General features: G+C 46.4%; 1 protein-coding gene and 1 non-coding gene across 3 annotated transcripts; both read right to left on the minus strand.

The window, feature by feature from the left end:
• Positions 1 to 2,270: 2,270 nt before the first annotated feature.
• Positions 2,271 to 2,343, minus strand: TRNAW-CCA. Its single transcript has one exon. It is a non-coding gene; the product is annotated as a tRNA-Trp (tRNA).
• Positions 2,344 to 6,922: 4,579 nt separating this feature from the next.
• On the minus strand, positions 6,923 to 12,081 carry MRPS23 (mitochondrial ribosomal protein S23). Of its 2 annotated transcripts, none has more exons than XM_043902752.1 (5): positions 11,912 to 12,081; positions 10,923 to 11,093; positions 7,990 to 8,067; positions 7,663 to 7,789; positions 6,923 to 7,301 (listed from the first exon to the last, which is right to left on the minus strand). In XM_043902752.1, exons 1-5 carry the CDS (start codon positions 11,953 to 11,955, stop codon positions 7,155 to 7,157), a joined length of 567 nt encoding a protein of 188 aa, XP_043758687.1. In that variant the 5' UTR covers positions 11,956 to 12,081; the 3' UTR covers positions 6,923 to 7,154. The 2 variants fall into 2 exon arrangements, with proteins under 2 accessions (XP_043758687.1, XP_043758685.1); XM_043902750.1 differs by having other exon boundaries at positions 6,923 to 7,307; positions 11,912 to 12,075.
• Between the last annotated feature and the right edge of the window lie 1,424 nt (positions 12,082 to 13,505).

Genomic DNA, 13,505 nt, shown 5'->3' on the forward strand with positions numbered 1-13,505 from the left:
GACAAGTTCCCAGGATGGTCTTTGGTTTCCTCCCTTGTGTTTTTTGGTTGATTGATTGGCTACTAGGAGGCTGGAAGAAGATAAAAGAGATGGTAACTACTGGGGGAGAGGGTTGAGAAAAGACAAATGATTAAACAAGCATCTGGTGAAAAGGTATATGACACCACGTTTTGTTTCTTCTGCATTTTGGTCTAAAGCACGTTCATTTCCATCCAGTGGGAATCAACAGTTGCTGAAGCTTTCCAAGCAGTGAGAGCGAAGACAGATCCCATTTGTTGACGCTGGTTTGCTGCCTATCACAACTTCAAGAGGTAGCTGTGGGTTTTCCCATCCTGCAGATAAGGAAACCGAGGCACAAGCTATTCATTCGCTCACTCCCCTCATGTCACAAGACAAAGCAATCGATCAGGGTTTCAAACTCAGGTCTGTCTGGACACAGGCCTGGGTGTTTTCACGGCTCCGCACTGCCCCCTCTGCCTGCACCGTTCTCCCCCTCCATCCTCCGAAGCAGATTCGCAGACGTGTCACTGGCTGGAGACGGTTGGAGAACCCTGCTGGGGGCAGAGACGCCAGGGTCTCAGCACTGGTCCTGTCCTTCCCCTCCTGCTCCTGTTAGGGTGCAGACCGCGCTGCGCCCACCCACCCCCAGCTCGGCAGGTCTTGAAATGTGTCCTGTGGCCCTTCCACTCCCATCTCTACTGTACCCCCAGGCACCCCCAGGACCTCAGCTTCCTAAATCTCAGCCAGAACATCATTTTCCAAGGACACTCGCCAACCTTGAAAGGCAAGGTATCCCGAGGCAAGAAAACGAACCGATCGTGCCCCATCAGCGTGAGAGGGCAGCGCCATCTAGCGGTGCTGGGGCCAAGGTCCCAGGCGGTGACATTTTCAAACAATCAATATCTCATTATTAACCATAATCACAACCTGATGTTTGCTTTTGGAGAAATGTTCAGCAGCAAGGTATGCACATGCACTTTTCTGCATGTTTCAAGAGGTCTGAGATCCTAAATGCCACAGTGACTATTAAACAGTGTCCTGCCTGTGAGCAAACAGGAGGGAGTGGAGATTGATTGTGTATCTTTTTCATCTAAGCTGCTCACCCAAAACAAAGCATCCGCTGAAGCCACTGACCTTTCACTAACTGCTGGAAGGAAAATGCTTGATAAATAATAAATAGACCACTACTGGATTTTGCTTAGAACCATCTTTTAATTAAAAGAACTGAGCGACTAGAAGGTCAGGTGACTGACATTTCAGTTCCAGTTCAGGAAAAGCATCAATGGAGGGTAAAACTATACCCCAAATGTAATTTCATTGTTAGCTAGCATTTAAGGAAAATCCCTTCTCTGTAATCTGCACCGATGGGCGGGGGCGACCATGGCAGCGGCATTTGTAGGGGACTCAGCACTTAACTTCCTGCCTCCCTTGCCTTCCCCTGGCAACCTTTTAATTTTCGTGCTGCAGCAATAAACACTTGTCTGGTTCAACCTCTCCACAGAAACTGCTCCAGTGCTGGGCTCATCCAATCAGACCTGCCTGCCTCACTGAGCGCTACCCCGGGAGTGACAGGAAAGCCATTTCCTGTCTTTTCCACAGGAGGGCAAGTGCCCTTCCTCCATCAGCCAAGGTGACCTCTACCAAGTTGCTCACTGAACCTGCTCAGGCATCTGTCTCGTCGAGCCCCATCAAAAGCTCAGAATGCATGATTAACCCGGCCAGCCAGTCTCCCAGCTTTTGGCTGTTCTGGGGTAGGGCTCAGGAACAACACCCAACCCCACATACACGGACACACACGCACACACACTCAACTCACATTTCCTCGTTCCCAGCTCCACAGTGCCAGCTTGCTTTCACTCTCAGAGCCACCCTGTCACATGCCGCAGCTCCCAGGTAGTCAGGGAAACGGACGGCCCGGTTCTGAGCCAGGCTTGGTCGGAGCCTAGAAGGATGAACGAGGCTGCACAACGTGAGTGAGCCTTGTCTGGGTGCCCGAGAACAGAGGCAGGCATCAGTGCTGGCCTCAGAGAAAGCCTCATCATCCTACTTGAATCGGATGATAAGATTCTCTTCCCACTTTGTTTAAAAAGAAAGAAGCTGGTGAGTGTCTTCCAGTGGCAAGTCGTCATTTATTTTTATTTGGCTGTGTCAGTCTTAGTGGCCGGTGGCATGTGGGATCTTCAATCTTTGTTGCGGCGATCTTCGTTGCAGTACTGGAGGTCTTCCCTTGCTGGCATGCAAGATCTTTAGTTGCAGCCTGTGGGATCCAGTTCCCTGACCGGGGATCGAACCCAGGCCCCCTGCATTGGGAGCGTGGTGTCCTAGCCACTGGACCACCAGGGAAGTCCCCAGCCATTATTCATTTGGGGAAAGGGTATCATTCTAAGAAAACCAAGAATTCTTTGGAGGCACAGTTTTTCCTGTAATACCAGTTTCACTATCAGAGAACAGGATATTAAGTATTAAACAAATGGTCCCCAATCTTACAACAGTTTGCTTACAATTTTTCAACTTTACAATGGTGTGAAAAATCTGCATTTGGTAGAAACTGTACTTTGATTTTGGAATCTTGATCTTCTCCTAACCTAGCGATATGTACATGATACTGTCTTGTGATGCTGGGCAGAGCAGCTCCCGGTCAGCCATGCAATCACGAGGGTAAATAGCCGATACTCTGACAACCATCCTGTTTTTCACTTTCAGTACAGTATTCAACAAATCGCATGAGATATTCAGCACTTTATTATAAAATAAGCTTTGTGTTAGAGGATTTTGCCCAACTGTAGGATAATGGAAGTGTTCTGAGCATGTTTAAGGTAGGCTGGCCTAAGTTCTGATGTAAAGGGGAGGTAGGTGTATTAAATGCATTTTAAACTTACGATATTTTCAACTTATGATGTGTTTGTGGGGACTTAACCCCATCATAAGTCAAGGAAGACTACACAAAATTACGAAAAGAGTTGTGCTTAACTTTTAAGGACACACAGTCAAGGATCAGTTCCACCCACAGGACTTCTCTGGTGGTCCAGTGATTGAGACTTCCCCTTCCAATGCAATGGGTGTGGGCTTAATCCCTGGTCAGGGAGCTAAGGCGCTGAGATCCCCCATGCCTCAAAAATAAATAATAAATAAAATAAAAGTAATATTGTAACAAGTTCAATAAAGGCTTCAAAAATGGTCCACATTAAAAAAAAAAAATCTTTAAAAGAAAAGTATCAGGTCTACCCAACAAAAGCAAACGAAGAACTGTCTAAAACCCGGTGAACCCAGGACCACTGCAACAAGCCTCACTATTTAGATGCAAGAATATGCTGGACCTGTTTCCTTTGCTAACATTCTTACTCCCCAGTCCTGGGCACTCACCGGGTTCAGCCCCAACATCCTGCGTTTCCTTCCTCTTACCTTGAGAGCTCATTCGTTCTCCTGGCTCCAGCCCTTCCCTGTGCTAAGGTTTCCTCCCCATCTCCCAGACCTCCAACCCATATCTCTGTGTGCTACTTAAATGCTGTCCTCTAACTCAGTATATTGAGAAATGCAGCTCTCTTCCCCACCTTGACCTCTGTTAGTGACGTCACTATTCTTTCAGTACTCGGATTGGCAAGCTTGGAGTCTCAGCCTCCAAGTGGGATGACTGCAGAGACCAAAGTCTTTCTGACATGCCTCCTCCTCCCTCCCTCATTGCCCACCCCCATCCCATTCTTTATGTCACATCTGGCCGAATCTTCCTTTGACCTGACGCTGTCTTCACTATGTTACTTCTCTGCTCCAACCTTCTTACACCCACTCAACTCCTCTGTGTAGTTACGGAGGCCACTGTGATCTGATCCCATCCAATCTGTTCAAACCTGTTTTCCACTGCTCCTCGAGAGAGTGATGAAGGTACCCATCACACATATTACAAGTGAGTTTTGTGTTCAGTATCTCAAGTATAGTATTAACACTAACTGGAAGCCAAAGAGGCAAACATCATCCCTGTTTTGTAGTCAGAGAGACCATGACGGGCACAAGGTCACACCGGTAAAAACCGGAACAAGAACTAGAACTCAGACCCACAGACCCATCTTGTGCAGATTTCACTGTAACCTGGACATATGCCTTCCTTGGCTTTAGCTCAGCAAACCCCCATGGAGGCCCCACTCCTGATTTAATGCTTCGGTGTGTACACATAAGGATTTGTGCCCTTGCTCACAGCTCCAAATGGGAAGAGGAGAGCTACCCTGGCATGGAAGACCGGGGTCAACCAGAGCACAGACCATGGACCTGGGATACTGACTGCAGTGAGCACAGCCTGGAAGGGGCTCAACAGGGACTTGAGACCTGATGTGAACGTCAGTAAAGCTTTCCAGTGCAGATACCTTGTGAAAAGGTCAATGAATGGTTTTTAAAGATCACGGTGGCAGGTAGGTGTACCTGGCAGAAAAAGCAGCAGGGACACTTTCGCATCCCTCCCACCCACACTTCAAGGCTCCCCAGGCAGCGGTCCTAGACTAGTCTAGGGCTGATCCCTCTTCCTGTCTCTCTACACCTTACTAATTTAAAAGGATTCCTGTTCATCTTGCTTTGAAAGTCACCTCATCTTCCCAACAGCGGTAAGTTTCTGTAACTTAAGAAAGAGGTCACAGGACTTCCCTCCTAGTCCAGTGATTAAGAATCCACCTTGCACGCAGGGGACATGGTCAGGGAACTAAGATATCACATGCTGTGGACCAACTAAGCCTGCCGGCTGCAACTAGGGCCAGTGCACCACATGAAAGAGCCTGCAGGACGCAACGCAGATCCCCCACCCCCACCCCACCCCCGGCCGCAGCTTAGCCCTGGCCACATAAATGAGTACATTAAAAAATGAGATCACACTTCCATTCTCTCCAAACACTATAGGGGCCTGGTGATGACTTTTGTTCACAATGACCATGGGAGGAGTTCTGAATGCCCCAAGGAAGCCTCACACCTTTGGCCTTGTTTTTTTCCCTTTTATTTATTGGCGTGCCACGTGGCTTGTGGGAATCCCCCGACCAGATTGAATCCAGGCCCTTGGCAGTGACTGCAGAACCCTAACCACTGAATCACCAGGGGATTTCCTTGTTTTTTCTTTTTAAAGATTTCCCACCCTGGCTTCCTCGGAAGCCTAAATTTTGGTCACCCACCCCCTCCTCCAGGGACTGCCAGTGGGAAGGGAGCAGCTGTTCCAGGATCCTTTTGGGAGGTCGTTCAGGGCAGTGGGGCTCCTAGGTTCTCTCTCCAGCTCCAGGTGGGCGGGTGGGGGTGCTGAGCACACTTTCAACTTAGCCCAGCAGCTCACGGACCTCCCCTCAAATCGTGGGACCCAACCTGGCTCTGTGTGAACTGATACTTGGCACCACCCCCAGTTGCTCACAATGACATCCCCTTGGTTTTGATCACTGAGCTTCAACCTAAAGGTTTGCTATGCAGCCAAAGCATCTGAGACTTTAAGTGGAAAACGAGGTACAGAACACTATGCATTATGTCCCCCTGTACACATTTAAAATTATCTCTACAAACAGGTGATAGTGGTGGCCTTACGGAAGGAAAAATGGGAGGGCCAGGGGATACAGTGGGGCTTTTCACCATGGGCATTTTGCACCATTGGCATAATTTTAATTATGCAACCAATAAATTTTTAAAACATTTTCACTATTAGGACAAAGAAACTGCCTTTTAATTCCTAGAAAGGTGGGAGGGGGGATCAGGATGGGGAACACATGTAAATCCATGGCTGATTCATGTCAATGTATGGCAAAAACCACTACAATATTGTAATTAGCCTCCAACTAATAAAAATAAATTTTAAAAAGTTGTTAAAAACCAAAAAATAAATAAATAAATAAATCTATCTGTTAAGCCTATGAGATTACAAGGTTTATGTTACAAATTCTAGAGTTGCAAATAAATGATGTACTAATGAACTTAAAAAATAAATAAATAAATCCTAGAAAGGTTTAGAAAGGTAACAAGTCAGCCCCGAGCGTTCCTCGGAGAACAGAACAGTCTCTTCTACCTGTTGAAATCCTTCTCCCAGGGCCTGGCCTGGTATTTGGCACCCAATGGCTGTCCAATGATGAATGGACCTAATTTACTTCCCCATCTAAATGCAAAGCATTCCCTAAACAAGAGGAATTGTAGAACAAAGACAAGGTTGGGGGGAAGGGGAAGTAATACAGCTGAGACTGGCTTTTGCCCCATGTACTCATTGACCTTCCATGACCTGAGCACCACGTGCAAGGTGTCTGGTTGTGGGATGTGGGCCCTGCCCCTAACCTACCAGGAGACAGAAGACACCGTGCACAAAGAACAGGGGGAGAAAGCTCCATGGGTTTGAAAGTAAGAAGTTTCTGAAGAAGCTCATTAATAGCTGAGGAGTATTTATTCAGTAAAAGATAAGGAAATGAAAAAGCAGGAGTTGGCAAAAACTCGTAAGCACAGCTGGATACCAGGGAGGCAGGTGGATGGGGGTGGGGAGTGTCATCCCTCTTGGCAGCTCAGTTACCTACAGAGACATCATCTGAATTCATTCTTCAGCTAGATGTGATCAGTCATTCATTCAAGAAATCTTTCCTGAGCAGCCTACTATGCACAGGTCTATGCTGTCTCCAGCACTCAATTCATGAGATTATAGTTTTGACCTTACTTCATCATCAGTGATAGATGCTTGCTCTTACTGCAAAGCACAAGTCAGCCTGGCCTCTCAAGCAAAAAGTACAAAGAATATTCACAGACAGAAACAGCTGGCCAGGGAACCACATGTGATATGCAAGTGAAAGTCGAATGGATCCAAGAAAAGAAATGTACCCAGAGAATCAAATGTGAACACAAGACTCCAAGCAAACCAACTCAGAGTGAATCCCATTCAAACAATACATATAAAGGTTTTCTCATGTTATTTACAATTTTAAAGTAAATTTACTTGATAAGCACTGAGGAATTCTTTATTTAATACCACCATAACATAAAAGTTCACATAACTGCTTCTTCAAACCATGATACAGAGCTTTATGACAACCTGGAAGTGGGAACCCAAAGAAGGCAAACACGATGCCTCAGAGATCAGGAAACATTTACAAAGTTCAACTGTTAAAAACAGTTCATTCCAGCAGTGAATCCAGTTTGGATGTTAGTATACACAGTATACACGTTCTTCAGGGAGGTGAGAGGCCTTTCGATTCTTCTGCAGGTGCCTCCAAATGCTGGGCCTGTGGAACTTCTTTCAGAGGTGGGTTCTCCTCCAACACAGTCTGGGATTCGACACCCATGGGTTCAGATTTCCAGGAAACTTGACTACCTTCCTGTTGCTTAAAACAGCAGATATAAGTACATCACTCAAATGTTATGACCTTCACTCAATTGGTTGAAAGTATTAATATATGCCTAGGCACATTCTATGACCGAGTCAAAAATTCAGCATTACTATCTCAGGTCAAATTCAATTACACACAATAAACACGAAAAATCTCTACAGAACCACAATTTTAAAAGCCCTCATGACAATTCACTTGTTCCATGCAGCAATCCTTACCACAAAATTCTAGTTTACTCACTCTAACAGGATTTGACCTGGAACCATGGATGGAGAAAGAAAACCAAGCTTTCCTTTAACCTCCGACAGACAAACAATCCTAGTAATAGCTGTGATAATAAAATACTCACAGTCCTTGCTTTTTCTACTCGTCTTAAAATGACACCTTCTGCCAACAAAGCCTTCCCTGCTTCCACAAATAACTTCTCTTCATCTGTTTCTCCAAGTTTCTGTAGCTCAATGTACTTCTCCACGAACCTAGAATTCCAAGCAGTCACATCTTTGGTCTGTATACTGAGAGTTGTCAAATCCTGCTGTTACACAGTACCAAGTGTTCCCTTAAGAGATCTTCCCACAGGAACATCTTTTTCCTCAAGTGGAATTCAATAAGACTCCTCAAACTGACAACCAAACTCTCAAAAAAGGAAAGGTAACCCAAGACTTGTAGACTGACTTACCGTTGACAGGTAGACTTGAAGTTTGGGTTGAACAAATCAAAAGCTTTTGGACCAGATCCATAGGCTGAATAAAATTTCCTTGAAAATACAAAACAACACAATATAAATTTCCAATTATAGATCATGGCCAAGAATGGAGTAAAGAATAACTGCTGGACCCTGAGAAATTGAGTATAACATGACTTACAGGCCCTGAGCCAAACAGCTTTTGTCTTCAATAAGCAATGTGTGCATATGGTAAATACATGAAATGTTACAGAAAGATATCCAGACAAAAGTAGCACTCCCCCTCACCCCTGTAACCCAATCTCCCAGTTCTTCTCCCCATAAGTTAACACTAACCAGTTTCCGTGTATCCATCCAGGAATGTTCTATCAATATAAGCATATACATATTTATCATTCCCTGTCCTCAGCCACATTGTTTAACCCCCAGGACAGTAAACACATCTTGCCTTTTTACTTAGTATCTCTCAGAGATCGTTTCAATTCACTGCATGTAGACTGCTTTTAGTCCTTCGCTATTTCAGTGCTGTAATGATTACCTTTATCTACATTTTGTGGTGTACTGTGGAATAATTTCATAAAAATGGATTTGGGAGGCTTTCCTGGTGGCTCAGTGGTGAAGAACCCCCCTGCCAATGCAAGAGACATGGGTTCGATCCCTGGTCAGGGAAAATCCCCCATGCCATGGAGCAACTAAGCCCGTGCACAACTATTGAGCCTGTGCTCTAGAACCTAGGAGCTGCAATTACTAAGCCCATTTGCCACATCTACTGAAGCCCGCACATCTTAGAGCCCATGCTTCCCAACAAGAGAAGCCACTGCATTGAGAAGTCTGTGCACCACGAGAGAGTAGCCCCCACTCTCTGCAACTAGAGAAAAGCCTTTGGAGCAATGAAGACCCAGCACAGCCAAAAATAAATAAATTAAAAAACTATTTTTTAAAAATAGTACTGTTGGGTCAAGATACCTTAATTTGTAATTTGACCTTCCAAACTGCCAAAATGCTTTCCAAAGGGAGGGGCTGTATCCATTCACACCCAGACAAGGGTATCAATAGGCAGATAGGAGACTGCCTATTCCCCAAACCCTGACCAAATTATATTTCCCAACTTTTTGATCTTCATCAGTCTGACAGGTCACATTTTGTACTTCACTGTAGTCTTGCTTTTCTTATCAAACAGACTCAATCTTTTCATGTTTAAAAGCAAAGGAATTCCCTTTTCTGTGACCTATCCATGTTCTTTGCCCATTTTTTCCTTTTAGTCTTTTATAGACTTACAAGCAAACTTTATAGCAATGTAAACAGGAAACTAGCCCTTTGTCTTACATGTTGCCAAAGTTCTTCCCAGTATGTCAGTTGATTTTTTATTTTGCTTATGGTAGTTTTTACGTGCAGAAAACTTTAATGCTTTCATTTATGGCTTCTAGATTTTGTGGGTTTTTTTCCCAACTTAAATAACTTTATTTAAATATTTACTTATTTGGCTATGCCAGGAATTAGTTATGGCACAAGGGATCTTTAGTTACTGCACGTGAACTCTCAGTTGCGACATGTGAGATCTAGTTCCCTGACCAGGGATTGAACCTGGTCCCCTGCATCGAGAGCAAGGAGTCTTAGCCACTGGACCATCAGGAAAGCCCTGGCTTCTGGGTTTTTATGTCACACTTAGGTAGGCTTTTATTAATATCATTGAGATTATTTTTTCAATTATCCCATGTTTTCTTCTATTACTTTCATGATTTCACTTTTCCCATTAAGGTTTTCACTTCTTAGATGGCTGAGTGGTAAAGAATCCACCTGCCAATGCAGGAGACACAGAAGACTCAGGTTCTATTCCTGGGTCAGGAAAATCCCCTGTAGGAGGACATGGCAACCCACTTCTATATTCTTGCCTGGAGAATCCCATGGACAGAGGAGCCTGGTGGGCTACTGTCCGTGGGGTCCCAAAGAGTCAGATGCAACTGAGCAAGCACACAGGCACTTTGATACACCTGAAATTTATTTTGGTGTTATAATTTGTTTTGTTGTTATTTTGTTGTTAAAATACCAAAACACCAAAACAAACAAAAAAGCCAAAAAAGATAAAGGTTCAAAAAACTAAGTCCACAGTGTTATAACTTGGGCATTAAGAATAACAAAAGAGGATGCAGTAAAATATTCCATTCTCCCATGACCATCACCCAGTTCCACTGCTATGTACACAGTAGAAGCACAAATGATTTTAACATATAAATAACCTTGAAAGCATCGTGACCAAGTGAATGTAATGGAACTGAGCAGAAAAGTACTGGAAAAATATTTAATGCCCTAAAGATCTCTGAAAATTTCCAAACAGAGCGAGAACATACTTGTTCTCCTACCTCAAAGGTGTGTTGGGCAAGGGGGACAGTGTGGTGTTCCTCAAGTGAAAGGTGGGTGCCTGGACCTCAATAAAGAATATGGGATATGTAGTCATTTCAATTAGACACAGTCTCTGATCCTAACATTCTAGATGTTAAAAACTGACATCAGTATTAAGGGAAAGAGATCTGTCCTGTGAATTACCAGTCAAGTCAACCACCTTGAGCCTCATAGTTCTCATGACTAAAACAGAGAGGAGGATACTTATCTTGCAGGGTTAGAGTAAGACCTAAATGAAGTAACATTTGTTGGGGGCTTAACACAGTGCCAGCCACCAAACAGATGCCCAGAAACAGGTAGCTATAATTGCAATGGCTGGTCAGTTGCTGGGCACCAGGTTCTACTCCCAATTTCTGCTTCTCTGTCCTGGGGTTGGAGCACTTATTCCCTAATCTGGTGAGATGGACAAGACCACCTACTCAGGGCAAGCCCTTACTCAATTTCTATGTAAGTGGCCAGACTGCTGGCTAAACCTTTCCTTCTTAAGTTGTGCTGCCTCTGGTCCACAGTATGGGCTCCACACTCACGCTCTAATCTGATCCTCGTGGTAAAAGATGTCCTGGGTGGGAGATTTAGCTTTGCCATATCGCAAGCGAGGCCTTCGGAAGACCGGGTCCCGCAGCGGAGGGAAGGCGTTATAAATGTCAAACCAAAGGGGTTTCTCCTTCAACACCCCAGCCCGAATCAGGTCTCGCGTCCTGAAGGAAGGGTAAAAAAAAAAAGTGAGTAAGTGATAACAGCCTGTCCGAGCCCCTGATGCAGCCTGAGACACTGGCAGGGTCGCGGAGTCCAGAAGACAACCGGAAGGAGAGCAGAGCAGGGGGTCCCCTACCTGCTAAAGGGTAAAATGTTTCCAAACTCCAAACCAACTAAATAGTGCTCAGGGTTAATCCACCTTCTCATGTGCGTCCCACTCCCCTCGCCTCATCCACGTCCCATCAAGGAAAATGCAATGACTGTTCTGGCCAGGCCCAACAGCCCCATCCTCCCTTACTTTTCCTAGAGACCTCCACTTGGAGCTCGGCTGGTAAAGAATCCGCCTGCAATGCAGGAGACCCCGGTCCGATTCCTGGGTCGGAAACAACCCCTGGAGAAGGGATAGGCTACCCACTCCAGTATTCTTGGGCTCCCCTGGTGGTTCAGATGGTAAAGAATCCGCCTGCAATGCGGGAAACCCAGGTTTGATCCCTGGGTTGGGAAGATCCTCTGGAGAAGGGAAAGGCTACGCAACGCGCTCCAGTATTCTGGCCTGGAGAATTCGACGGACTGTGCAGTCCAAGGGGTCGCAGAGCCGGACACGACTGAGCGACTTTCACTTCACTTTCCACTTGGCGGAAAGGTGCAATCTTGAACGTGCGAGCTAAGAAATTCGAGGGGTGACGCAGCCAAGCACAATTTTTCAGAAGCAGGACAAACCACGAGAGAGGCCTGGCCAGGATTAGACCCACCCAAGAAAGGGGGTAAAAGGCAGAGACGCCCTCGCGCCCTCGACACACCCCCGGCTCCGAGCACGCACCGCGTGAAAACGCTCCCCACGGTTTCCAGCCGACTGCCCGCCATGCCCGGGGCCTTGGATCCCGCGCTGTGCCTGTACCGGAACCGGAAGCGCCCGCGGCAGGCAAAGTGGGCGAAAGTCGCGGGCCGAGCCGCCGATCGCAGTGCCCGCGTTGCGGCTCCAACGGGAGGGCGTGGCCAGGCAGAAGCAAAGGATGGCCGAATCGCCGCACCCTCGGCTACTCGCCAGGCTTAGACAGGAGCACTCGATAGCCGAGCCGCCAGGGCGGGAGAGAGCCAAAGCCGGGCAAAAGCAATACATGACCGATCCAGGGGAGGGGTTAATTGTCGCTTTACCCTTTCTGGCCACCACTGCTCTGGAAGGAACCCGGGAAGATGATGGGGAGGGAGTAGGGAGACGCAGCCTAGGTCCTGGGGGAGCCAACAAGGCCAGGAATTCATAAGGCAGAGATCAGAGGTCACCAGCTCTAGGCTCAGTCTGCGCCTCATTTTGGTTGGAGTCACATGTGACCCAAGGACGGAAGAGCAGATAATCAAGGAGGGTCTTGGAACGCAGGAACGGAACCAGACCTTTACCGTCCTTCCCTCCCCCATGGTGTAACTATTAATGGAACAGTATAACCTGTCTCCCCTCCTACCCCGTAGGGAGGAGGCATTTGCCCTGCTCTTGCCCCAACCCAGTATAGGAGCCTCATCCAATCAGCTAATGACCTGCAAGACCCCATCCCACTCCTTGTACCCTGACTATATAAGTGGACTAAGGACCCCCCCATTCAAGGTCGGTTCTCCCTTGAACTGGCCCGCTGTTCTAACAGCGTCTCCCACTCTAATAATATGCCTTATTCATCTTTCATTCTGTCTCATGTCTGGAAATTCTTTTCCAACCCGCGCCGGGACCACGACATCGCAGTCTACGTAGAAGGAAACCGAGCCCCGAAGAGGGCCGTCACCTGACCAAGATCACTCCGAAGCCCAAGCCTCCTTCCTGCGTCTCCTGCCCTTAAGCACTCCCCACTAAACCCTTTGGCCCCGAAGCGCCACCTGCATCCGCTCGCTGCAGACGGCTAGTGTTTTCTCCCCGGGAGGCGTCGCTAGCTAGCTGCTCCTTGGAGCTTGAAAAGTGAAAGTGTCCGGAACAAACAAATTCCGAGAAGGAAACTCAAAAATCTGGGGGAAATATCCTTTCAGGATAACCTTTTAGCCCAATAACCATACTTTGCGTAAGGTATCCTGTAGAAATTGAGTCACAATTTCACAAGGATATTTGTGCAAGGACCGTCACTGCAGCATTGTTTGTAATGCACCCTCCCATCCATCGAATGGGAAATGGCTGGAAAACTATGCTTCATATAATCTATGGATTCTTTCGCAGCTATTAAAACCAATGAGCTAGATCCACATGTATTGCCGTAGATGAGTGCCCATGACTTACTGTAAAATGAAAAAGGAACTTGCAGAGAAGCGTCTTTAACCTGTTAAAAGGAAAACCTTTTACAGTGTTACTGTTTGTATGCAATAGAAACTATGTGGAAAGGCACCTGTGGGCTGTGAAAGTTGATCTCCACTGAGATTGCAGGAGGAGAAGGGAGATTTTG

Source organism: Cervus elaphus, chromosome 5, assembly GCF_910594005.1.
Source record: "Cervus elaphus chromosome 5, mCerEla1.1, whole genome shotgun sequence".
NCBI lineage: Eukaryota > Metazoa > Chordata > Mammalia > Artiodactyla > Cervidae > Cervus > Cervus elaphus.